We start from the raw sequence: 25,396 nt of genomic DNA, 5'->3' as shown, positions 1-25,396 counted from the left end.
GCTGCTTGCCGGCTTGGGCAGTCAGCACCTGCTCTTCTGGGAGGATGGAACCCCTTTGTGCTGTTGGGGGTGGGTACTGTCACCCCCAGGCAATGCAGCACTAACTTCTCTGGATCCGCACTATCCGCCCACCACCTGGCGCCCCCCCCCCCCAAAAAAAAACACCTTGTCTGGTCCTGGAAGGAAGGCATGTTCCCTGCCGACCAGTGACTACCGGCACAGCTCCAGGGAGTCTTCCTTAGGCAAGGGCTTGAAAAGAGACGGATATGGTTTCCGAGCAGCAGCTGTGTTGGGGGTGTGGAGAGATCCCAGAGACTGTGCTCTGGGTCCCAATCATAGTTTTCTCCTCTCTCCTTGAAGAAATCTAGCCTCTCAGTTGGGTCAAGGAGACCCCTAGCTGGGAGAGGGTGGGTGCTCCGTCACCCCCACAGCCCGAGCCTGATTCCACCCACCCCCAGTCTATGGCTAGATGGTAGCTATACAGGTCGGGTGAGTCCCACTCCCAGTCCCTAAGCCCCAAACCTTTGGTTTTTGTTCTTCCCCATGACCACTGTACCTATCCCACCCCTGCTTCCATCCTGGTCCAGCTATGAGTGGAAGTAAAACCCTGTGCGATGAATGTAGTGGGCCTTCACAGAAGTCTAGCATTGGGTGTTAGTTAAGGCCACTCCTATTTTGATAGGTTCCTTTGTTGTCTGATCATGGGTCTCTTTTGTACTGAGCCGTGGAGTCAGGCAGCTGATGAACTCGCAGTGAAGACTGGGTGCCTTCTATCATAAGCCATCTTGGTGCTCAGCAAACTTAATTTGAGGCTGAGTGTTGTGCCAGGGCCTGGAAGATATGATAAGCAGGGCAGCAGTGACTGAGGCATCTCTGAAGTCAACATAGTTTGAGGCAGGGGCATTGCCATTCCACTGGTTGGGTGGGATTCCAGTTTTATGGCTGTGTGAGCACAGACAGATGTGATTTTTTTTTTTGCCCCCTCAACTGCATGTAATCCCATGAGTTATTCTACAGAGCATGCAGCGTGCAGGTGTTTGCACAGGACGTGGCCAGACCCAGTGATGCAATCATTAGACAAACGGTCTTGACAGGATAGCTGTCTAAGGACTGTGCCCTGTAAAACAGAGGAGAAGAGAGCTAAAGGCCCTGAGCAGGGGAGGCTGAAAAATGCATGGGAAAGTCACAATGTGGACTTTAGGGTCAGTGTGTGTGTGCGTGTGTGCGTGTGTGTGTGTGTGTGTGTGTGTGTGTGCGTGCGGTCATGCGTGCATGTGTGTGTGTGTATTCACACACGTGTGTAGATAGGCTGGAAATAGGCAGTTAGGCTCCAGGAATGACTCGTGTGCTGGGACCTAGCAAGAAAACCAGGGCATAGAGGAGCAGACCATCTGATGAGCAGGCCACTTGGTAAGCACGTTCTGTGATCTAGACCTTCCCTGAGAAAGAGGGGCCCTGCTTGCTTCCTGGGATTTTTTTTTTTTTTCTGACTAGCAGAGGCAAGAAGAGGGATTAGATGCCTTGGAACTAGAGTCACAGATGAGATGGGAGCCACCCTGTAGGCGATGGAAACTGAACCCCTGCCCTCTGCAAGAGCAACAAGTGCAGAGCCATCTTGCCAGCTCTTGATTGATTGATTGATTGACTGATTGATTGGAGACAGGGTTTTGTGTAGTTCAGACTAGCCTTGAATTCACCACACAGCAAAGATATTGAACTTCTGATACTCTTGCCTCTACCTCCCCAGTGCTAGGATTACAGGTCTGTGTCACCATGCCCTGTTTATGGAGTGCTGGGGTCTGAACCCAAGGTTTCCCGCGTGCTAGGGAAGCACTCTACCAATGACTTACATCCCCACTCACCCCTCCTATTCATTCATTTATTTATTAATTTATTTTTGAGGCAAGTGCCCCAGTGTAGTTGAGGCTAGCTTTCAGCTGGTAATCCATCTGCCTCCCACCCTAAGATCTGGAATTACAGTTGTGTGTTACCACTCCTGGCTTCTGCCTGGGGACTTTGGGCACCTTAGAAGTCCCTATTCTTCTGATTTGCTGGTCTTCCACATCGTCTCTGTCAAGGACCAGCCTTGACATAAATACTTCTTACCAGGGTAGAGGCATGGGAATTGAAGAAATATAAATAAAGAATATGAAGACGCATTTAACACAATAAGACAGGAACCATAAGACAGTACCGGGGTTATTACAGGGATTATTGAAATCCTGAAATCATCCGCATTTATTTTATCACAGATTTTATACCCTATGTAAACTGGGGGAGAAGCTAACAAAAGACTTTATTAACATGATACTAAAGGTAACTCACACAGCCAATGGCCTTATCACTCTGAGACATCAAATCGTTAGCATTCTGTCCTCTGGGTAACTAGGGTGCTCTAGGTCACTTATGCTGAAGACCGCCCTCTATAGGTGACCTCGTGGTTACTAAAGAAGGAGCAGAAGTACATTTGCATATTCTGACCACCCATCATTATGGCATTGAGCATTGAGCTATCTTTTTTTGTTTGTTTGTTTTGTTTTTTGAGACAGTGTTTCTCAGTAGTTTTGGAGCCTGGCTTAGAACTAGCTCCTGTAGACCAGGCTGGCCTTGAACTCACAGAGATCAGCCTGTCTCTGCAACTACCGCCCGACACATTGAGCTATCTTAATTTCAAAAGAATCAGGCAACCTTCTGAGTTAGGAGGTGCGATTATGCCTGTTAGTCTCCAAACTCTCTGACCGGCAGACGAGGTGGAAACGGGCCTGCATTTTTTTGGCCTCTGCAATTCTTCTTTTTTATTAATTTTAATAAAGCCTGTGCTTCTGCAACAGGACAGACGATCATATCTGCCTTAGGTGAACACTTCCCCGTTTTCCAGCCTTGCATGTCTTGGGAACATGCATTCTAATTATGCAAGTCCATGTCTTAGGTGCCTGGGGGGGCAAAAGGATCAAACCTGTCACTAACTGCCGACCTCTGTAAACAGGATTAAGGGAGAAAAATACTTTTGGGCTCTGTGTCTCTGAGACAATTTTTTGTCAAGCGAGTTCATCTGCAATTAGGTAGTGTTCTGTGAATAATCATGCTACTAATAACTACAGTCTCCTGTAATTAAAGGAGAGGGGGATCATCATAAATTTCTTGCTGAGAGGTGGTGGTGCACGCCTTTAATCCCAGCACTTGGGAGGCAGAGGCAGGCGGATCTCTGTGAGTTCAAAGCCAGCCTGTTCTACAAGAGCTAGTTCCAGGACAGGCTCCAAAGCTACAGAGAAACCGTGTCTCTAAAAACCACCAAAAAAATCTAAATTTCTTATAAATATGTCAAATACAAGTGCTCATAGGAAATATCAAAACTTTTCTTAACATCTTATAGGGAACTAAGTAGTTACAAACATTAACCGGTCAATACCATAATTCTAGAATGGAAATTAACAACAAACCCACAATTTGTCATATCACAATTCTCTTAAATCCATTCTAATCAAAAGACAAGAAAAGTTTTTCTGATGGGTCAGAGTCCAGCGACATTGCTGCTTTTAAGTAATTGTCCAGTCTCTGAGCAGCAGCAACACCCTTAGGCCACCCTCCTCATACTGAAGAGGGCTTCACACCCCTCGTAATGAGTCCTTTCTCCCGAGGGGAAAGTTTAGGTCTCAGTTCTCAGGTCCAATATTTCAACAGCTGATGGAATAACAGACTGTCAAAAAGAGTTCTGTGTCCCAACGAGTAAAGCAGTCGGCTGGGCAGTGGTGGCGCACACCTTTAATCCCAGCACTTGGGAGGCAGAGGCAGGCGTATCTCTGTGAGTTCGAGGCCAGCCTGGTCTACAAGAGCTAGTTCCAGGACAGGCTCCAAAGCTACAGAGCTCAAAAAACAAAACAACAACAACAACAAAAAAAGAGTAAACAGTCAGATGTTCAGTCTGTGTTTATGGTCCAGCTCCATGGTAAACAGGACTCCCTAGGTCTGGAAGTCTGTGTAGCAAGTCCATCAGGAGGCTGGAAATCACCAGCCGTCACCACGATCTCTCCCTTGTCAGACTGCAGCAAGCTGTTTTCAGGATGATTGGTTCAGGTACCTCTTTCCTGAGCCTGCAGCATGGTGGTTATGAGAAGTCAGGATCCTGGGCTCAAGAACCTCTTTTCACTTCTCCTGTGGAATCCTCGGCGGCTGTGATGTCATCGGGGCTGGTACTCCTCTATGGGGGCATTAGCAGCTCCCATGTCATTGGGGCTGGCTCTCCTTTACTGTACAGGCAGCCATCTCATCCAGGATTATTTTCTTCCTGTGAAAAAAAGCACAAACACATCCTCGACCCCCGAATTAATATAGGGTCGGGTCTTTTTTATAATCCAGTGCAAAGGTTTTCTTTTTCACCCTGCCTTAGCAAAGGTCGCCTAGGTGTCATCATGGCATATTCTGCACTCAGTGTAAACTGGGGGGAGAAGGTAACAAAAGACTTTATTAACATGATACAAAAGGTAACTCACACAGCCAATGGCCTTATCACTCTGAGACATCAAATCGTTAGCATTCTGTCCTCTAGGTAGCTAGGGTGCTCTAGGTCACTTATGCTGAAGACCGCCCTCTATAGGTGACCTCATAGTTACAAAAGGAGGAACAGAAGTACATTTGCATATCCTGACCACTCATCATGATGGTATTGAGCTATCTTAATTTCAAAAAGAGCCAGACAATCACCTCCTGAGTTAGGAGCTGTAATTATGCCTGTCAGTCTCCAAACTCTCTTACTGACAGACAAGGTGGAAATGGGCCTACATTTTTGGCCTCCACACCTTTCCCCATTGAACTTGAATCTAAGTCCTCAGAAAGCCTCTACGTCCCTAGCCTTTTGGAGAAAGTGCCTCTGGCCCCAGCAGAGGCTGACAGGGCAGGGATCAGAAATTCTACTGAGCTGTGTCTATAACAGGGAGTAGCCTAGCTCTCCATCCCAGATCTCATCCCCTCTACAGGAGAACAAGCCTGGAAGTGGGAGATGATCTGATCCCTGCTCTGAAGAGTAGCAAAAGGGCCGAAGAGCTCACAGGTGGGAAGCAGGTAGACATAATCCCCACACGGGAAGAAGACCCCAATTGGCTTGGTACCCAGTGGCAGTGCTAAGGATAATTAGAAAGTCACAAGTTGAACTGTGTCGTAGGAGGCCGCTTGTTTGTTCCCGGCTGCTCAGCCCTGAAATAACCACACAGAAACTGTATTAATTAAATCACTGCTTGGCCTATTAGTTCTAGCTTCTTATTGGCTAGCTCTTACATCTTAATTTAACCTATTTCTATTATTTTATATTTTACCATGAGGCTCGTGGCCCACCGGCAAGAGTCTGGCTAGTCTGTTCCCAGTGGCAGCTACATGGTGTCTCCTGACTCTGCCTTCTTTTTCCCAGCATTCAGTTTAGTTTTCCCCTGCCTACCTCTGTTCTGCCCTGTAATAGGCTCAAAGCAGTTTCTTTATTCATTACCCAATAAAAGCAACACATATACAGAAGGACTTCCCACACCAGGGCTCTGTATCTCTAAAGCAACTTCAGTTAGTTCCTCATCTGGGGAATTGTCACCCTCATCACCCACCAGCTACTCAGGAGAGGCCAGACCCTGATGATGTCATTCATGTCCACAGTCCTTCTTGTTGGGTCTGTGAACAGCACACCCATCTAGGCCTTCTGCAGACCGTGTGTTAGGAAGGTGTTCATTGTTAGAATTTGACTTGGATTTTCCCATGTCTCAGTTCATAGACTCCCCTGAGAATCCCCTATGAGAAGTTGAAGATGTAGCTTAGTTGGGAGTTCTTGCCTAACACACATGCACGAAGTCCTGAGTTACATCCCCAGCAACCCAAAAATCTGCATATGTTAAACACATGCCTCAATCCCAGCACTTAGAAAGCAGAGGCCAGTGGATCTTTGTGAGTTCCAGACCAGCCTGGCATACACAGTAAATTCCAGGACAGCCAGGGATATAGAAAGATCCTGCCTAGCCGGGCAGTGGTGGCGCACGCCTTTAATCCCAGCACTCGGGAGGCAGAGGCAGGCGGATCTCTGAGTTCGAGGCCAGCCTGGTCTACAAGAGCTAGTTCCAGGACAGGCTCTAGAAACTACAGGGAAACCCTGTCTCGAAAAACCAAAAAGAAAGAGAGAAAGAGAGAAAGAGAGATCCTGCCTAAATAACAATAATAATAATATAAACACAAACAAAAAATAACTGTTGGCTTCATATGCAGTTTGAGACCAGCCTGGGCTATAGATCCTGTCTTTTTTTTTTTTTTTTTAAGCCCCAACTGAGTATAGAAGGGACAGAGTGTGGAATTCTGGGAGAACAACAGGATGCTCTGGCTCAGCTGGAGGCAGATCTGAGGAGGAAAATGGAGACTTTCAGAACTCAGCCCTGTGGGAGATGAGCCAAGGTCGGGATGAGGAAGCCCGTTCATTCCATCTGAACTTGGAGTCATGGTCATCAGGCAGTCACGCCAGTTCCCCAAGGGATTAACCCTTCCCTAGCTTTGAGGTGGAGTTCTCCCCATAGAGCATGAGGAGAGGCCACCTGCTTCAACCTGAGGCTAGCACACCGCTCAGGTTGTCCGTACTCCCTCAGGGTCTGTCTACAGTGGCTGCTGCTGTCCCCATGACCTGAGTCCTGGGGTGGTGCTGACTACAGATGATAAACCAGAAAGAACTGAAGGAGCTTTGATGATGGGCACGGTGCTGGGCAGGCAGCAGTGGTGGTGTGAGCATGGGGGACGGGGCAGCAGGAGTCGCAGGGCGATGTGGATGTTGGCGATCGCTTGCCTGTATATGTGTGGAATTATCCACCCGACTTCCATCCCCACTCCTATCCTGCCCATGCACTAATTAGGAACAGAGACATAATGGCCTGTTAGAGCAGCAGGTGACACCAAGTTGACTATGCTTTCCTCTGTCTTCCCCACCCCCTCTTTCTTTCCTAATTTCCTTTCCTTTCTGTCCCTTGGCCCATGGACAGCCCAGTGTCCAGTCCAGTCCTTTATTTGCCCAGGACTCTTGGAGTGAACAACTAACAGCCCCACCCCACCTGTATTTGGGCTTCCTATTCACAGCCATGTTACCCTGACCTGTTATTATTGACCTAATTGAGGCTAACTGCCTGGCCGGGAGAGGGCCCAGACCCAGAGCTGTCCAGGAAATCCAGGCTCCGGAGTTCAGAGCCCCGCAGGAAATCTGGGCTCATAATTTCCAGGAATCAGAAATCCAGCAACCAGCTGTGGAGAGCTGGCGGGTCAGGTTTATAGAGACTGGAAAGGCGGTAGCTCGTCTCCCTCCTGGGTGGGGACACCTGGTAGAGTCAATGGTTCCTTCTGTTTGGGGGGACCACAGAGGAGACCCTCCTGGGAGTGAAGGCAGCTGGATCATTAGCTTGGCAACACCAGTCATTATTACTGAAAATATTTCTGGGGCCTGTGAAATGGCTCAGAGAGTAAAGCCACTTGCCACCACGCCCGATGACACGAATTCAGTACCCGTGGCCCACACTGCATAAGGTGAGAATTGACACCCTAAAGTTGTCCTCTGACTCCCACACTAGAGTCATGGCATGTGTGTGCCCCCACACTTAACTAAATAAATGTAATAAAAATGTAATATTTATTCATTATAACTTAATGCAATATGTCTATTCTTAACTCGTCAGCTTAATCAATCCCCCTGTCTCCCAACACCAGGTTTCTCTGTGTAACCCTGTAGTTCCATCCTGGAACTCACTTTGTAGACCATGCTGGCCTCGAACTCACAGAGATCTTCCTGCCTCTGTCTCACGAGTGCTGGGATTAAAGGTGTGCACCACCACCACCTGGCTAATTTTCTTATTTTAAAAACTGTGTCTGTGTGTGTGGTGGTGAATACACACATGTGTGTGCATATGCACATGCCTTTTCATACATGGAGGACAGAAGGAGACATTGGGTGTCTGTCTCCATCACAGTCGGCCCTACTTCCATGAGACAGGGTCTCTCACTATGTTTGGAACAAGGTGGGGGAAGCCAACAAGCCTTCTTCCTCTCTTCACTCCATAGATCTGGGGGTTACAGGTTTTGTGTGTGTGTGTGTGTGTGTGTGTGTGTGTGTGTGTGTGTGTGCATGTATGTGACCATACTCAGACTTTTCAGTGGGAGCCAGGATCCGAACTCAAGTCTCCATATTGGTCGGCAAGTATTCTTACCACCAAATCCTCTCCGCAGCCCTCACCTTGTACATAATACATTATCCTTGCCAAGTGTACCCTTGACCACCCAAGGCACTGTGGCATCCGCCTCCACCTCCGTTGGCACTGAGGATGGTCTGTTGCCCCGTCCCCCCTCTGTTAGGTTTACCCATATCATACGTAGCTGCTGGTACCCTGTCATGCCTGTGCAGTGTTCCATCGTATGGCTACAGCACCAGGCGTGTGTTGAGTGCTGTTTCCAGTGTTTGCTGACTACCACTGAGCTAAGTGACTGTGGACTTTTTTGTATGTAGATCTTGTGGGGGTGACATACCCCTCCTTTCTGTGAAGTAGAGCTGCCGGGTCACGGTGCATATAGACACACAGTGGCTTGCAGATTGTCCAATGGGAATGCCTGTTTCTTGGTGGTGGAATTTCAGGGCCTGTGAGGAAAGAGTGGAGTGGGGCTTACTTTTAGTTTTTGGAAACAGGATCTCAATCCGAAGTCCAGGCCAGCCTTACTTCCTTGATTGCTAGGATGATGGGCACAGATGTGTGCCACCATGCCCAGCCACAGAGTGGATGTGGCGGGAACACTTGTCATCCCGGCACTTACAAGAGAGGGACACCAACAGGGCAAGGTAAACCTGGGCTACATAGTGAGCTCAAGGACAGTGTGGAAACCTGATGTGGGATTCCCCACTGTATTGCTGTGAATACCGTTGGTTAATAAAGAAACTGTCTTGGGCCTGCGTGGGGAATAGAGGTAGGTGGGGAAAACTAAACTGAATGCTGGGAGAAAGGAGGCAGAGTCAGAGAGAAGCCATATAGTCCTGCAGGAGACAGATGGACGGAACTTTATCCAGTAAGCCACAGCCACGTGGCGATACACAGATTAATAGAGATGGGTCAAAGATGTAAGAGTTAACCAATAAGAAGCTAGAGCTAATGAGCCAGTCAGTGATTTAAATAATATAGTTTCTGTGTGTTTATTTCAGGGCTGCGCAACTGGGAACCAACAAACTGCTTCCTCCAACAGAGACCCTACTTAAAAATAAAAAATAATTAAGTTTAAAAACCAGCAGTGGAGGGGCTGGAGAAATGGCTCAGAGGTTAAGAGCACTGACTGCTCTTCCAGAGGACCCAGGTTCAATTCCCAGCACCCACATGGCACCTCACAATTTTCTGTATTTCCAGTTCCAGGGTACCCAATACCCATGGCAAAACACCAGTGCACATTAAACAAAAAACAAAAAACAAAACAATCAACAAAAGAAACCAACAGTGGTAATTGCACCCCCAAGGTTCTGTGTGTCCTGAAGAGTGAGTCAATTTCAAGAAGTTAAACTGCTGGGGTGTGTGGTGGGATGGGTTGCTGGGTGTGGAAGGATCATCCATTGACATTAATCTGTTGCTTCTGCACTTGAGTGAGATATAGTTAGCGTGGGGTCAGCTCTAGTTTTGTTCTGTTCTTTGGGAATTTGTTGTTTGTCCTAGTTAGGGTTTTATTGCTGTGAGGAGGCGTCATGACCATTTCAACTCTTATAAAGGAAAGAATTTAATTGGGGCTGGCTTACAGTTAAGAGGTTTAGTCCATTGTCATCATGGCAGGAAGCGTGGCAGCACACAGGCAGACATGGTGCTGGGAAAGGAGCCAAGAATTCTACATCTGGTTTAGCAGGCAGCAGGAAGAGAGTGACAGTGGGCCTGGCTTGAACCTCTGAAACTTCAAAGCCCACCCCCGCCCCACCCCCACACATCCCAGTGATGCGTTTCCTCCGACAAGGCCACACCCACTTCGACAAGGCCACACCTCCTAGTAGTGCCACTCCCTATGGGCCTAGTGGGGCCATTTTCATTCAAACCCCCACACTGTTGCTGTTGTTGACCTTTGAGATGGAGTATGTAACCAAAGATCAAGTATGTAACCAAAGATGACACTGGGCTTCTGATCCTCCCCTCTTCAGGCCCACCTAGAGCTCAGAATTTTCAAAGTGAGTTGTCTCTCAGGAAGTCAAGGTGTCCCCTCTACATGGAATTATAGGTGTGAATCACCAGGCCCAATTTTATGAAGTGCTGGGGGTGAAATCCTGGCCTTCCAGCTTGCTAGGCAAACCACTCCCCTCCTGGACCACATCCTCAACTCCTCTTAGTTCCGACTCTGACAAGCTAGGTCCAGGGTGGGCCTTCAGGGTCCCCCAGCTCCAGGGAGGTGTTCTGCTTCTGTCAGAGAGCAAGTTGCAGGGTGCTGACTTTGTGTCAGGAACCTTAATCACCCTTCCCTTGCCCCAGCCTCCTCTGCAGGGGAAGATGCCTTCCAGGAAGGTGGGCAGTGACTCCCCACTGTCTCATTGGACAGGAGCGTTTTGAGGTCATTCTAAGGGGCAGGTGAGTGGTCCAGGCCTGCCTCAGCTTGAGGACTATGAAGGATGCTGTGCTCAGAGATGCTGCCCCACCTCCCACCTCCCTGGAGGAGGAAGGAGCTCACATCTATGCTTGAGTGTTGCCCAGGTGGAAGTGGAAGCCACTTGCTAAGTGAAATGAGACGTCTCATTTGTCCTCCCAGTTGACCTCATCACTTCCAGATTTGTCCCTAAGGATGAGAAGCCTGTCCACCCAGTGTTAGCATCATGGCAGCCCAGTCGGGAGTCCTATGAGCTGCCAGCATCCTCCCAGGGATGCAGGGCAGCTGAGCACTTGCTCATAGGGTTCATCTCTATACAGTCTACCCAGCCTGAAGCCACCAGCCTCAGTCTCCTGCCCACATGATTGCTACCACCCGCCCAGGTTTCCTGATGAAAGCTCTAGAGAGAGCAACCCCCACTGGGAAACTCTGGATGAGGGCATGGCTGAGGCCGAATGGGAAGCCAGGAAGCTGTCAGCTCAGGAGCCTGACTTAGAGCCAGGTCCAGCCCTGGCTGACAGCCACTGATCCCCGGGCCATCTGGCGTCCATCTGGCCAAATCAAGGGATTGGAAGAAGCAGTGGAGGGGGACACCTAGGCCTCCCAACAGGCAAAAACCCTGAGCTGCTAAGGGGGAACTGAAGAGGTATCCCCACACCCCCTCCATGTTCTGGCTTTACTGCTACACTGGCATGTCAGTTGACTGTCCCTGGCACGGTACAGCAAGGAGGACACCCAGAGATTATCTACCCTGGCTCCTTTATACCCACCCTATAGCACCGAGCTGACTTCTGAGGACTCTGGAGAGCTCCAGCATTTGGAATAAGCACATTCCATTTTGATATAAAAACGATTGGTCTGGCCTGGTGGGGCTTAGGTATGGCAGCATCTGTGACTCTTAGTGTCTGTAGCTTAGTTTCACGTAGCACCTAAGAGAGACCAAAGGCTGCTGTTCCAACTGGCTTTCTCTTTTATATTCAGTCTGAAACCCCAGCCGATGAGTCCACTCACGTTCCTGGTGGATCTCCCCACCTCTATCAAATTGATCTAGAAACACACACACACAGAGACAGATACAGAGAGACCGCGAGAGATTTGAATTGCCTAGCTGATTCTGGACCCTTGATAACATGAGCCGTCAGAACAGCTGCCCTCCTCACCAACCCTTCTCATCGCCGAGCCTGTCCATTTCTCCACTATCCCCATGCTGGCACCCATGGAGGGCAGGCTGTTTATTTGGAGAGCTGAGCATAAAGATGCAGTAGGCTCCCGGACTCCCCGCCCCGCTGCTGGACCAGAAGTTGACACGGCCCCTCCCTCTCTTACAGTCGCTGCTCTTCCTGGGGGTGGTAGCGGCCGTTGGCCTGGGCCTGAACCTCATCTTCCTCGCTGTTTACCTGGTGTGCACATGCTGCTGCCGGCGGGACCACACAGTGCAGACCAAGCAGTCTAACTCCTGCTGCGTCACCTGGACAGCTGTGGTGGCCGGGCTCCTCTGCTGGTGAGTGTCCCGTGCGCAGCCACACCGTGGTTTCAACTCAGCTTGCAAGGGGCCAGGTGGGCAGAGGGCACCCAACAGACACACATGCAAGGGAAAGCTCGCCTGTGAGCAGGACACGCCCCATGTCCATGTGGCCCCTCATCAGTCACTGATGACCAAGCTAATTCCTAGATGAGCAAACCTGCCTCCCCAAATGAATACTGTCCTATTTGTGACCTAGCATGGGATATCAGTCCCTACTGTGGTGATGGGGATCTACATAGTGCCCCCCAACCCTCCTACCAGACTAGGGCCAGGCCTGACAGCTACCTGGGTTCCTCCCTGAGGTGACCAGATGACAGTGGGCATCTCTTTTCTCTGCATCCCCATCGCCTTCCACAGCTGCCCTGAGTCTGTAGCCCCAATCAGTTCCATTGTCTTGTGAGATCAGGAGCTTTTATTACCCTTCGGTAGACCTTCTCCTGTGCTCTGACTGAGAAATGAAGGCTCCCAGCACTGTGGGAGAGCCCACCCCACCCACCCAACACCTAGCCCGTGCGTGCGTGCGTGCAGCCTCTGTTCGGAAGTTGCTGTGTTTTTTCTTGTTTCTCTATCTGTAGAAATTTTTCAAATGTGTAGCGCCCCCTTGAGACGTTGAAGGGTAAGAGTCCCTTGCTGCTTGTTGGAAGGGCCGGTCCTAGGCTCTAGTCTGCAGGAGGGACCCCTTACTCCTGAACACTTCTTTTCTATTATAATGTATTCATTCACTGTTTTTTTTTTTTTTTTGCCTTTTGGCCAAGACAGAGTGTGGTGACGTGTTCATGATCTCATGTGTGTGGGAGTGTGGGGCTCTCGGAAGCCAAATGAAAGGCCATCCTCAAAGCAGTGAACTAAGACCGAGGACTAGTGAAGCTGTGGCTGGGGCTAGGGCCTACAGGAAAGAGTTCCGGTCCAGATGGGAAGGTGGTCTGACCAGAGACGAGCTAGAGCTCCCGTGAAGAACTGGGGTGCTAAAAGCCCTCTACCCGGTGTAGGACATCACAGGATGGTTAGGGAGAGGTGGGACCAAAGACACACACCATCAGTGCCTGCTCTAATGCAGCGATCCCTGGATCCACAGAACACTACTGGTGCTCCAGGTTTCCAGTAGGGTTACTGCCGGATAAGCCTTTTGTCAGGTTCAAATGCCAGTAAAGTGCATTGAATGCTGGCTAACCCAGCGTCCAAATAGCACCATCATAATTTGGCCGTGTGTATTTTGAAGCAGGTAAAAATGGCTCTAAGTGGTCTAGTCCAATCAGCAATTATTACCTGTAGTGAAGAAAAGCGCAAGGGGCCGAATGAGAAGACGGCTCAACGGTTAAGAGCCCCAGCTGCTCTTCTAGAGAACGTAGGTTCATTTCTCAGCAGCCACACGGTGGCTCACAAGCAGCTGTGTGTGACTTCAGTTCCAGGGGCTCCAACGCTTCGTTGGGCCTCCGCGGGCACCAGGCACACAGGTGGTGCCTAGACATACGCTCAGGCAAAACACTCACGCTTATAAAATAAAATGGAAAGGAAAATCAGGAGATGGGTTTTCAGAATAAACTGAACTGAAAACTAGACGAAGGAAGAAGAGAAAAACTCAAAACAGAAGGGGCCGTTGTGGCAGGATTCCCTCTGTGCAGCGTTCTACAGCTGGCTCCAGGCAAGAGGACATCAGCAGTAAAAGCCAGCCATTGCTTCCGCCTTTTTTTGTTCGTTTGTTTTTTAATTTATGTCTTAAGCATGCTTTCCGTGTGTGAGTGAATGTTTCGCCTGCGAACTTGACACCTCCAGCGATGCCGTGGAGAAAGATGGACGGGGCCACGGTGCGGCGAAGCCGACTCAGAGTGGGTTGTGTTACTGCTTGAATGCAAAGAACACTGATGGGAGCCAGGCATGGCGGCCCACGCCTTTAATCCCAGGACTCGGGAGATAGAGGCAGGTGGATCTCTGTGAGTTCAAGCCCAGCCTGGTCTATAAATCGAGTTCCAGGACAGCCAGGCTACCACTGTCTCAAGAAAGGAAGGATGAGCATCATTGTGTGTGTGTGTGTGTGTGTGTGTGTGTGTGTGTGTGTGTGTGTGTGTGTCTTGCATTTATTTTCTCCCAGGGTAGTGTTTTGGATGAGAACTCAGGAGGCTGCTCAATTGGTCCTGTGATCCCTGGAAGGGAGAACCACATAGAATATGATGGATGACGGAGTTGAGATCGCAAATGATGTACTCAGGCTGGAATGTTGGATTCAAGCCAACCATGAGATTTCACACAGATGGATTTCAAGTTTGGCTTTTGGTTAAAATCAATACGACACCATAGGAAAGAAGAGAAACCGAGCCTGACCATTCCTAAGGAGGAATTCTGGGAGGGGCTGTTACAGACCATAAGGTCAATGAGGACATGAGGGCAGGCCAGTAGAGGGAGGGTCCTAGAGCACACACCACACACACGCACGCACACCAGCTCCCCACGCTCTGCTCAGAGTGATATTGGAAACCAGGCATGGAGATGGGGGGATCAGGAGTTCAAGGTCATCCTCAGCTATATTGGGAATGTGAGACCCAAGCTGGGGATAACATGAGACCCTGTCTCATGTGTCTATCTCAGAGAGCAGAAGGCAAGAGGTGAGGTGACAAAGGAGCCACTTTGAAACATCGGATGCAGTTTGTGGCAGAATTGGAGGCTTGTTCCAGCTACTGCAAAGCGTGAATCAGGGCCCAGTGGGTTCTGGGTTAATGATGGAGGCAGGCAGAAGCTAAAACTTCATAGTAGAGAACTCGATCAGGGGTATTTGGGGAAGTCCATGGTTCTTGGCCAGGTCAGGAGGGACCTGAAATTTGGCATTGAGCATATCAAATCAGATCTCAGGGCTCCGCCAGGGCCACCAAATCATAACGCCCCAGGCTTGCCTGCAGTCTTGTGCCTTTTAGAAGTGCGTTGCCAGCCAGGACAATCAGGCTTCTGCCAGTTCACTTGAGGTGGTCCTTAACCTTCACCCTCAGACAATACCCCCTCATCCCAACTCCCAGAATAAAGCTCCCCAGCTGAAATCAAAAGCCCACACTACGGCTGTTGGCAGTGGCTTTTATTCTCAGTTCCCAAAGATATCCTTCAGGAGTTGAGTGAGTGCGTAACATGCAGGGAATGAAATATTATGCAGAGCCTAAAGGAAATGTCCTGCTGAACTGTGAAAGACACCGGGGAACCTTGCATGCCTGTCACTGAGGCAAAGGAACCAATCAGAAGAGGCTGCATTCTGTGATTCTTGCCATACAACATTCTAGGAAAGGCCACAGAGATGGTCAGGGCTGGGGTTGGAAAAGGGACAGGGAGAAGCAGAGCACGGGGCAGTTTTAGGGCAAGGGCTGCTCTGATGGTAATACCCGACCCTGCTTGTCTAGACATGGCATTTCAACCAAGAGTGACCACCGTGCACACTGTGGGCCTTGGGTTGTACCTGTGCTCCCACTGGGTTATCAGTTGTAGCAAGGATGCTTCTTCATAAAGGATACCCTCAGGGACTGTACATGAATAGAGGAATTCTACATGCTCAATTTTGCTATGACCTTGAAGACACTTTTGGGGGACTTTATGTGTATGGATGGTTTGCCTGCATGTGTATCTGGGCACTGTGTGTATACAGTACCTTTGGAGACCAGAAGAGGGTGTCAGATCCCCCTGAAATTGCTGTGTGGGTGCTGAGAACTGAACCCGGGTCCTCTGGAAGAGCAGCCAGTGCTCTTAACCACTGAGCTATCTCTGCAGTCCTAAAAACATTTCTTTTTCCGAGACAGGTTTTCTCTGTGTAACAGCCCTAGCTGTCCTGGAACTCATTACCTAGACCAGGCTGGTCTCAAACTCACAGAGCTCCTCCTGCCTCTGCCACCTGAGTGCAGGGATTAAAAGCGTGCACCACCACGCCCGGCTATAGAATCAATTTTTAAAAAGTAAATGCAAGGGCTGGGATTGTACCTCAGTAGTAGTTTGTTTGCTTAGCATGCCTGAGGCCCCAGGTTCAACCCTCAGCACAAGGATGGACAGGGAAGAAAGATTGACAGCACTTTTTGGATGGAGGAGATAGTGGGTGATGAGCTTGCTCTACAAACAAGAGAACCTACCTGAGTTTGGGTTCCCAACACCCAATAAAAGCTCACACGTCTGCAATCCCAGTGCTAGGGATGGAGACCAGAGACAGTTCACTTGCTGCCAGCATAGTCCTTTCAGTGAACTCCAGGCTCAGTGAGAGACTTTGTCCCGAGGGAATGACACAGAGAGCACTGGAGGAAGAAGACACCAGCATCCTCTCCTGGTGCACAGGCACACACATGTGTGCACATAGAGAGATAAGTGCAGTCTCTTCTGGTTACATCACCTTTGTTTGGGGTTTTGCTTGTAGTGCTGCGGTGGGTGTCGGTTTCTATGGAAACAGTGAGACCAACGATGGGGTGTACCAGCTGATCTACTCCCTGGACAACGCGAATCACACCTTCTCTGGAATTGATGAGCTGGTAAGGATGGTGGGCAGGCGGCTGGCTGGGCACAGACACAGCCCATGAGATCAGCAGGGCCAGAACAAGGGTGCCAGTCGGCTCTCAGGAGGCCAGCTGCACCCTTCAGAGCTGTGTGGTGGATGCTGTGGGCTGGGCTGCCCTCTGAGCAGTCGCCCTGCCAAAGGCAGTTTCTATAACCCTGGCCAAGGGAGACTTCAGGGCGGCTCTTTGCCCATCAGCCCCTAGTTGGTCTGCAGAGCATCTGAATGCTTGCCCGTCCCCAAAGGAGACCTTGAACACAGGTTTCTAGAGTTTTTTGTTGTTATTGTTATTGTTGTTGTTGGTGGTGGTGGTAGTGGTGGTGGTGGTGGTGGTTTCAAAGCAAGAGGCCCCCTATGTATCGCTTATTATCCTGGAACCCACTGCGTAGACCATACTCACCTAGAACTTTCCATGACATTCTTGTCTCTGTGTACACAGTGCTAGGATTGCTGTTGCATAGCCTACTGAGCGTTGGTGGTTTGTTTATTTGAGAAGGAGTCTAACCTCAAACTCTGAATGTCTCCGATGATGACCTGGGGCTTGAATACAAGTGTGCACTACCATGCCTGGTGGATGCAGTGTGGGAGTTTGAACCCCAAGCTTCTATATGATAGGCAAGCTCTCTATTTGAGCTACATCTTCTGTCCCAGATGTGGACTTTTAAATGTTAGTTCTAAGTACTTTGTACAAAGTTCTGATCCATCTATCAAAAAGAAAACTGGGGACCTAGCATGGTGGCACACATCCTGCACCCCACCCCCCAAAAAATTTAAGTGGAGAAAAACAGTTTAGAAACAGTGGAAGAACAATCCCCTGCCCCACCCTCAAATTTTGAAGGTGTGCAAAGGGTGGGAAGAGTCCCCATCATCACTGTGTGTGTCTCCGGACTCTGGGTTCAGCAACAGTCTCGCTGGAAGCTCATGGTGGAAGACTAAGCTTCCAGCCCAGTGGGAGAGAAGTTGAGTTGCTCAGAAGGACAAGCTAACTTGCTGAGCCCAGGGATGGAGCCGGAGGAGTCGGGAACTAGGTCTCTTTCACCCCGGTCCCTGCCTACCTGTCACTTTTGCAGAGTGCCAATCTTTACTGCTGATTTTCTAGGTGATTCCATGTGTTGTCTCCTGAGGACTCTGTTGGGAAAGGCCAAACACAGAACTAGTCCTTGGGCCCCTGACCGTCTCTAGACCAGCTCCCTCTGGAACATCAAAAGTTCCAGCAAAAAACCCACTTGTGTCAGCAGCTTCCACCACCAAACCCAGCCCTAACAAGAGGAATCAGTCACTCCCTGGGCATCTTTCTAGGGAGGACAACCTCATCTACCCCCTCCTGGCAGGCTCCTTTAAGCTCCTCTACCATTCTAATCCTTCCCTCAGCCCCTGGGGGTGGGGGAGGGGGCCGGGATAGGAACTCTCACCTTAAAGAGACAGACTGTGCTGTTCTTGTGCACTGCCCAGTATTTGTGGGAAGTGACCCCTGGGAACTCGGCCACTCTTATTCACCTTGGTCCTGATGAGGATCAAGCCCCCAAGGACAACTTCTGCCTGTCCTTGGCACCGTATCGCGTCCCTTTCTCTAGCCATCAGTGACCTTGGAAGGGGGAGGAGAAGCCTGAGTGCTGGGAAGCCCCAGAGCTGTGATCTTCCCTGAAGGGAAAATTCAGTCTTTATCTCTGGGGAGGAACTTGCAGATGTGTGGGAACAAGCCCTAGGCTCCCAATCCTTCTGAGCCAGGTTTGAACACTTGGCTATGAGTCCCACTCTCTAGACCTTCCCTCACCCTGTGCCTGGAGATAGCCCCTTACCCTTTGGCTGATAATGCAGTGTGGGACAGCTGTCCCAGGGCTCTGTGATGGTGCTGCCAACCATGAAAAGCTTCTGTCCCTCCTACCTAAGGGGCTGTGGTGCCCAACAGTCTCAGGCCCCAGGGCTCCAGGGAGGTGACAGACCCTTACAGGGCCTTCCCCCTCATCTAAGGGGTGGGGTCCAAATTGCAGGTAAATGGCTAAATGGCATCAGGTGAATTACCACCAAGGAAAGTGCAGGTAAACTACAGAGGGCCCTCTCCCTGGGGGATTAAGATAATGGTGTCATTACAATAATTACGGCAATCACCATGAGATAGAGGTGCTGGGGTTGTGGGAGGCTGTGGGTGGCAGAGTCAGGATGGAGACTCACCCAACAGCCCAGATGGCTTAAAGCTGGGCCCTGCTGCAGCCCAGACGTAGCAGCCAAATGGCCAGCTAGAGGCCCTTCCAGGGCTGCCCCAAACACAAAGGCCAGGGAAGGACCCTCTGCATTCCCTTCGTTTGGATACCACACCATCCTGGACTCGTAGGCCTATGGGAAATGACTCATTAGAGAAACTGAGGCACAGACAGGTGTCCTCAGCCCACACTGCATCTCAGAGCAAGAACACAGAGCACAGGCCTCGGTCTTAGCCGTATTCTTTCCCTCCCTAGTTCCCTGAACCTGAGATGGTGGTCCTCTCAACCACTCCACACCTGGCCTAGTGTTCTCTCTCTCTCTCTCTCTCTCTCTCTCTCTCTCTCTCTCTCTCTCTCTCTCTCTCTCTCTCTTCTTTCCCCAGGGGTTCTCAACCTGGCACTTAATCAGAATCACCTAGATGTAGTTAGGATTTGTGGCAGCAGGCCCCACCCTGCTGGGGCTCCAATTCACCTCTGGCAGGCTTAGCATTTGCATTTGTAATGAGCCCCTGGGTGATGCTGCAGGCCTAGAGACCACAATTTGAAAACCACACCCCTGTCCTTTGAAACAGTGACCGTCTAGCTGTTCTAGCTGGTCCTTGGACCCATCTGGTAGAAGAGCTGAGCTGTCCCCCTCATCCTCAGTTCCCAAGAGAAAGCCACAGTCCATCTTGGGGGTATCACACCTCTGTCTTTTTGAACCTCAAGGACTGGGAACCATGTGAGCAAGCACAAGCTACAGGGAGGCCACTGTTGTGACGTGTTCCAACACCTATCTGTCATCTGTCTACCTATCTAATCAATCTAGCATCTCTTCCCATGAAACATACCAGAAGGAAAAATGAACTTGACAGATGTTTACTGGCTTGTGGCTTTGTTTCTTTTCTTTCTTTCTCTTCTACAAGGTTCTGCTATGTAGCCCAGGCTATCCTAGAACTCCTGATCTTCCTGCCTCAGCCTTCTAAGCAATTCGATTACATGCCTTGAACTATTCTTTAACTGTGGCTTTGTTTGGTTGTTTTTTTCTTTAAGACAGGGTCTCTACAGAGTCCTGGCTGTCCTGGAACTTGCTGTGTAGACCAGGCACATACCACCACACCTGGCTATTCTTTAAATTTTTAAATTCTTTATTTTTGCTTGGGTTTCTGTTTATTTGGGGACTTGTTGTTTGTGAGAGGATCTTGTTTGTCTTCTTTTCTGTTTGTTTGTTTTTGAGTCAGGATCACTGATAGTTCAGGTTGTGTTCCGTGCCACACCCCAATTGTTGGATGCTTCCAATCCAAGTCAGAGCCTTCTGCATCCTAGGCAAGCAAGCATTCTGCCAGCTGAGCTACATGCCCAACCTTGGTTTGTCTGTTCTTAAGGTCACCCTTGACAGTACCAAACTGAAATGCCAGGCTTGATGGCACAAGTCTATAATCCCAGGATTCGGGGGGAGTGAAGCAGAAGGATCAGGAGTTCAAGGTCATTGTAGGCTGCATGAGATTGTCTGTCAACACACACACACACACACACACACACATGTGCATGCACACAAGTGGGGGGTAGAGAGCTTGAAGAAGTCTAAGACAAAGTTTAAAATTTTTGGTTTTTCTTTTTGTTTGTTTTGGGAGGGCTTTTTTTGTTTTGTTTTGAGACAAGGGCTTGTCTGTAGTGCAGATTGGCCTTGACTTCAAGACAATCCTCCTGCCTCAGCCTCCCAAGTGCTAGGATTCTACTGGCATGAGAATCAGCCTGCCCAGTTAGCTGTCTCTATCTTGGTGTCTCTTAATCCCTTGCCATCTCTTAAGAGCCCAGCTGAAACCAGAAAACGGAAGAAGCAAGCGCTGACACACAGAGAAACAGAGAGCCATTCTCTCTTCTAGAATCAGGAAGTCACAGTGTAGAAAGCATGAAGAGCCACAAGGTTAATGTCAAGTTCCCATGATTTCAGAGCTCAGAATGCTCTCCTGGGCTTCATGCTGTGCCCTCTCTGCCCCTCTGCTGTGTCTTTATCCTGCAGGCTGTGGGAGCCAAGACTGCTGGGTAAGGATTAACCAGGCATCCTGCCCTCCATGAACTGCTTGTCTATGACAGTGTCAAGGCCACAAAGCCAGACCCTGGCAGCAGAGTCCTATAGTGCCAGCTATCCAGAAGTTGGAGCAGGAGGATCTCAAATTCAAGTCCACCTGAATTATATAACTAGTTCCAGGCTAGTCTGGGCCATTATGCCGACCCTATCTGAAAACAAAACAGAAACAAAGTCCTTCCTCATTTAGCTGCAATTTAGCTCTGCTCAGATGGCTGTGGGGCTGTGACCCCAAGCCTAGTGGCCCCTGAGTATGACATTTGCAGTGTAAACTGCACCTTGCCCCTTGTTTGGGAGCTGGCAAGGACGGCCACTGCCACCATCCTTTCATTTCGGTCTGTGTAGGCAGATGTTCTTCTGGGGTTCACTTAAGACCAAAGCAAAGGACGGGGGTGCCTCTATACCCACCTAGCAGGACAGACATCCTGGGAAGTGGGGGGCTATGAGCCCAAGAGAAGACACTGATTTCCTCATGCTGCCCCAGGCCAGGCTGGGAGGAGACAGCATCTGTTCTCTGTTTCCAAGGCCCCATTGTTCTGCCTTGCCTTGCGGTTGGGACATTACAAGCTGATTCTAGCTCAGAGACAAACCCCTTCTCTTGTCGGGTGCCTGGGGATCCTATTGGACTAAAGCACAAAGTGGCAGCCGGGGTTCTAAGTCTTTGATTTCCTATCGCAAGTGATTCAAACTTTAGGAGAATAATCAGGGAAGAAAAAAATGAATTGGTTTGGTTCCCTTTTTGGAGTCCAGGTTGAACCCCACCCGTCTAAAATTCAGGAAGCCTGAAATATTTGGGATTTTAGAGTCTGGGGGTTTCTGTTTGGAGTTATTTGTACAGAGCTTGTTGCTTGCGGGCTAAGATTTGAGTTTTCAGATTAGAGAAACTGAGGTTGCAGAAAGGCTTGGAGTGGAGAGCCAAAGCCCAGGGAAAATTAGAACAGGGCCAGACGGAACCGGGCTGTGTGTGCTTTCCAGCACTAAACAAATCACCGAGATCATCAAATTTATGAAGTAAAGGGTCTGCACACCTCTAATCCCAGCACTTCGTAGGTGGAGGCAGGAGGATCAGGAACTCATTATCAACTTCATTGCAAGTTGGAGTTCAGCCTGGGCTTCCTGAGACCCTGTCTCAAAAATAAAAAAAAAAAAAAAAAATTTAAAGGAAAGCGAGAAGGAAGAAAGACAAAGACTGGTTTGGGTTCGACGTGGTTTCCACTCATGCTAGTTGGTCTCATGCTGGTTGGCCTCGTTGCTTTGGAGCCTTTGATCTGAGAGGTCTTAGTGAGCCCACATGACGGTCAGAGCTGCTCACTTCAGTGTATGCAGAAGCAAGGGAAGAAAGAGTTCCAGTGTCCCCTTTGAGGAAGGGTGCTCCCCCATGACCTAAAGTCCTGTCACACACCTAACTACCACTTCCCAGTATCACCAAGTCTGTTGCCATGGCTTTAATATGGATCTTTGGGGAACATTCCAGACCTGCATGATGGCGATAGGCAGAGGAGCTCATCCTTGGCCATTCCCCTGGGGCAGCAGTCTCATGAGCTCCCAGGGTCTGTGTCAGTGTGGAACAGCCCTTCAAGCCCAGCTGGCCAATTGCTACTTCTTCCTGCAGAGACCTTCTCAGTGGCTATCCCAGGGCCAGACTCAGCCCCGTTCTTACCTCCCGTAGGTGTCTACAAACATTCAGAAGATGCAGGTGGACCTAGAACAGCACCTGGCTCCGCTCAGCGAGATCTTTGCTGCCCGGGGTGACTACATCCAGACCCTGAAGTTCATACAGCAGATGGCAGGCAATATCATCAACCAGCTCTCGGGACTGCCCGTGTGGAGGGAGGTCACCACGCAGCTGACTGAGCTGTCCCACCAGACTGCATATGTGGAATACTACAGGTGAGGAACTGGGGAGGCAGTGGGGGGACACGGAAGTCTACAGACCCAGCCCCTCCCCGCAGCCTCGCTGTGTAACCCCTCAGCAATGCAGGGCTAAGGGAAGTCACCCCACCATGACCACATCTATTATGTCCCTTCCTCGTGGTTGTGACTCAAACAACTGAAGGAAGGAAGAGGAGTTTATTTGGGCTCACAGCTTGAGCGTGGTCCATCGCCATGGCAGCAGGAGCATGAGGCAGCTGGTCCCATCACATCCACACAGTCAGGAAGCGGAGCAATACCCGCTTGTGCTTGCTTTATCCTTTTTATTCAGTGGCTCTTCCTGCTTGTCTTAGTCAGGGTTACTATTGCTGCGATGAAACACCGTGACCAAACAGCAACGTGGCAGGGAAAGGGCTTATTCTGCTTACACTTCACAGCACTGTTCATTATCAAAGGAAATCAGGACAGGAACTCAAGCAGGGCAGGATCCGGAGGCAGGAGCTAATGCAGAGACCATGGAGAGGTGCTGCTTGTTGACTTACTCCCCATGGCTTACTCAGCCTGCTTTCTTATAGAATCCAGGACAACCAACCCTGAAATGGCACCACCCACAATAAGATGGTCCCTCCCCCACCAATCACTAATAAGGAAAATGGCCTACAGGCTTGCCTACGGTCTGACCTTATGGAGACTTGTTCTCAACTGAGGATCCCTCCTCTCTGGTGACTCTAGCTTGTGTCAAGCAATCATAAAGCCAACCAGCATATCACCTCAGTTAATATAATCTACAAAATCTTGGGTCATTGAAATAGTTCAGCTGGTAGAGGCCCCCAGGCACCAAGCTTGATAACCTGAGTTCAATTCCAGGACCTCACATGACAGAAAGAAAATTGGCTTCTGCAAGCTGCCCTGTGACCTACACATGTATTATGACATGCATGTGTATGTACACACACACACAAAAAATCTTTCTCAGACATGCCCGAAGATTTGTCTCCTGCATGAGTCTAGGTTCCACCAAGTTGACAATCTAGATTAATGGCCACAGCAACTTAGGCCTCCAAGCGTATCTCTGCCTCATCCAGCATCTGTTTATGTCCCTCTGTAACCCCATCCCTGGTGACATCACTAAACTCAGGTCATAGGCCCCAGACTGGCTGCCCTCCTTCTGAATACAGAGTCTCAGAAGGGTCACCGTTGAGAGCCAAGGAAGGAGACAGCTGTCCCTGTCCCTGGTTGACCTTCACCCGAAGGGTAGCATGGACTCATATAATGTGTGTGCATCGTGTATGACACGCACGTCATTGTGCTCAAAGGATCAGGAGTCCAGTATCATAGACACAGGGTGGAACCCATATGTGGGTCTTGCATGACAAGTGTCAGCTCTTTGAATCCCACCCTCACCCAAACGACTTGGCACCTCTTCAAGCCATTGATGGAGAACAGAGCCTCTGCCCCAGCATTGCACAATACACCCTTGGTCTTCTGGATTTGTATCCTATTATATCATAAAACCCCACTCGGGAGGCTGCAGCTGGGGGCTGAGTCCAGAGGAAGTGTTCAAGGCCTCCCCCATCAGAGTCCCTTTCCCAGCGGGAAGCATTAACCCAGTCCTGTGCTCCATGTGCCACTCAGGGATCCATCCAGAAGGTGCTTCCATCCCCCACCCCACAGACCTTGAATTTCCTTGATGTCAGAGATATTCTAGATGGACAAGGCCCCTGGGGTTACTCCTTTCAGACATGGGTAAAATGTCTTCCTCCTGGGGACGAAAAGGAGCTGCCAACTCTGAGAAGACAACCTGCCCCCACATCAGAGCCAGTGGAGCATTCATAGGGGTGTCCTTACTAACCTGACTCTTTCCCTGGAGTTCATCTGGCTAATCCTGTGGACGTTTTAGTAAAGACATAAATGGGTATAGATATCATATATCAAAAGAGGCTTCTTATTTGGGTCAGGTTAAGGAGCAAGGGTAGTTCAAGCAGGGCTCCCGAATGCTGAGGGTCACTTCCCCTTCTCTGCTTGGGTTTGTAGCTCACAGGCTCCTCCGGGAGACTTCACAGAAAGGTTTCCCAACAGTTCCACTCCCAGGAGCACTTTACTGGGGAGACACATCCAGCTCCAGCGTGGAGGGGATAAGGTTAGTTATTGCCCGGGGCTGAGATGTGGACACTGGCTTACAGATGCCGGATGTGGTGGGGTGAGGGGTGAAGCCAACAGCATTAGTACAGCAGGCAAGAGCCAAGTTCATGGTGAGAAGTCCCTCCCCCAGTTCCCAGAGGCTCCCGTGGGAGGACGCATCCGCCCAGGAGCTGTTTCTAAGAACCGCTTACACAGGCAGCGGTTGCAGGAGCTGCGAAAGCACAGCTGTGGAGGGGACAGGAGCCCCTCTGCATCTGGATTTCCTGCAGATGGGAGAGGAGGCGGAAGGAGCAACCCAGCTTTAGGTTGGGAGCATGGAACCCATGTTTTGGAGGGTGTTGGGGCTGGGGGGTGGGGCTATACCTCTAGAAGGAAGGAGAGTATAGGGTTCCCATGCAGCTTCTGGAAATCTTAACCACCATGAGTCTCGACCTTCTAATCTGTAGCATAGGATGCTAACACTAGATGGATTCCAAGTTCCTTTCAACACT

General features: G+C 49.9%; 1 protein-coding gene across 3 annotated transcripts in view; it reads left to right on the top strand.

Moving 5' to 3' along the window:
* Ttyh2 (tweety family member 2) overlaps positions 1-25,396 on the top strand; it is a 45,281-nt gene that overhangs the window by 1,365 nt on the left and 18,520 nt on the right. For all 3 annotated transcript variants that reach the window (XR_005284999.1, XM_038325635.1, XM_038325633.1), the window contains exons 2-4: positions 11,919-12,091; positions 16,488-16,599; positions 22,561-22,781. Coding sequence is in view for 2 of the 3 variants with exons in the window: in XM_038325635.1 (XP_038181563.1) it covers positions 11,919-12,091; positions 16,488-16,599; positions 22,561-22,781 (506 nt within the window). In the remaining variant the exon portion in view is untranslated. The remainder of the gene's footprint in view (positions 1-11,918; positions 12,092-16,487; positions 16,600-22,560; positions 22,782-25,396) is intronic.

The sequence above is a fragment of the Arvicola amphibius genome, chromosome 4 (assembly GCF_903992535.2).
Source record: "Arvicola amphibius chromosome 4, mArvAmp1.2, whole genome shotgun sequence".
In the NCBI taxonomy this organism is placed as follows: domain Eukaryota; kingdom Metazoa; phylum Chordata; class Mammalia; order Rodentia; family Cricetidae; genus Arvicola; species Arvicola amphibius.
This window is presented reverse-complemented; position numbering and strand designations above follow the sequence as displayed.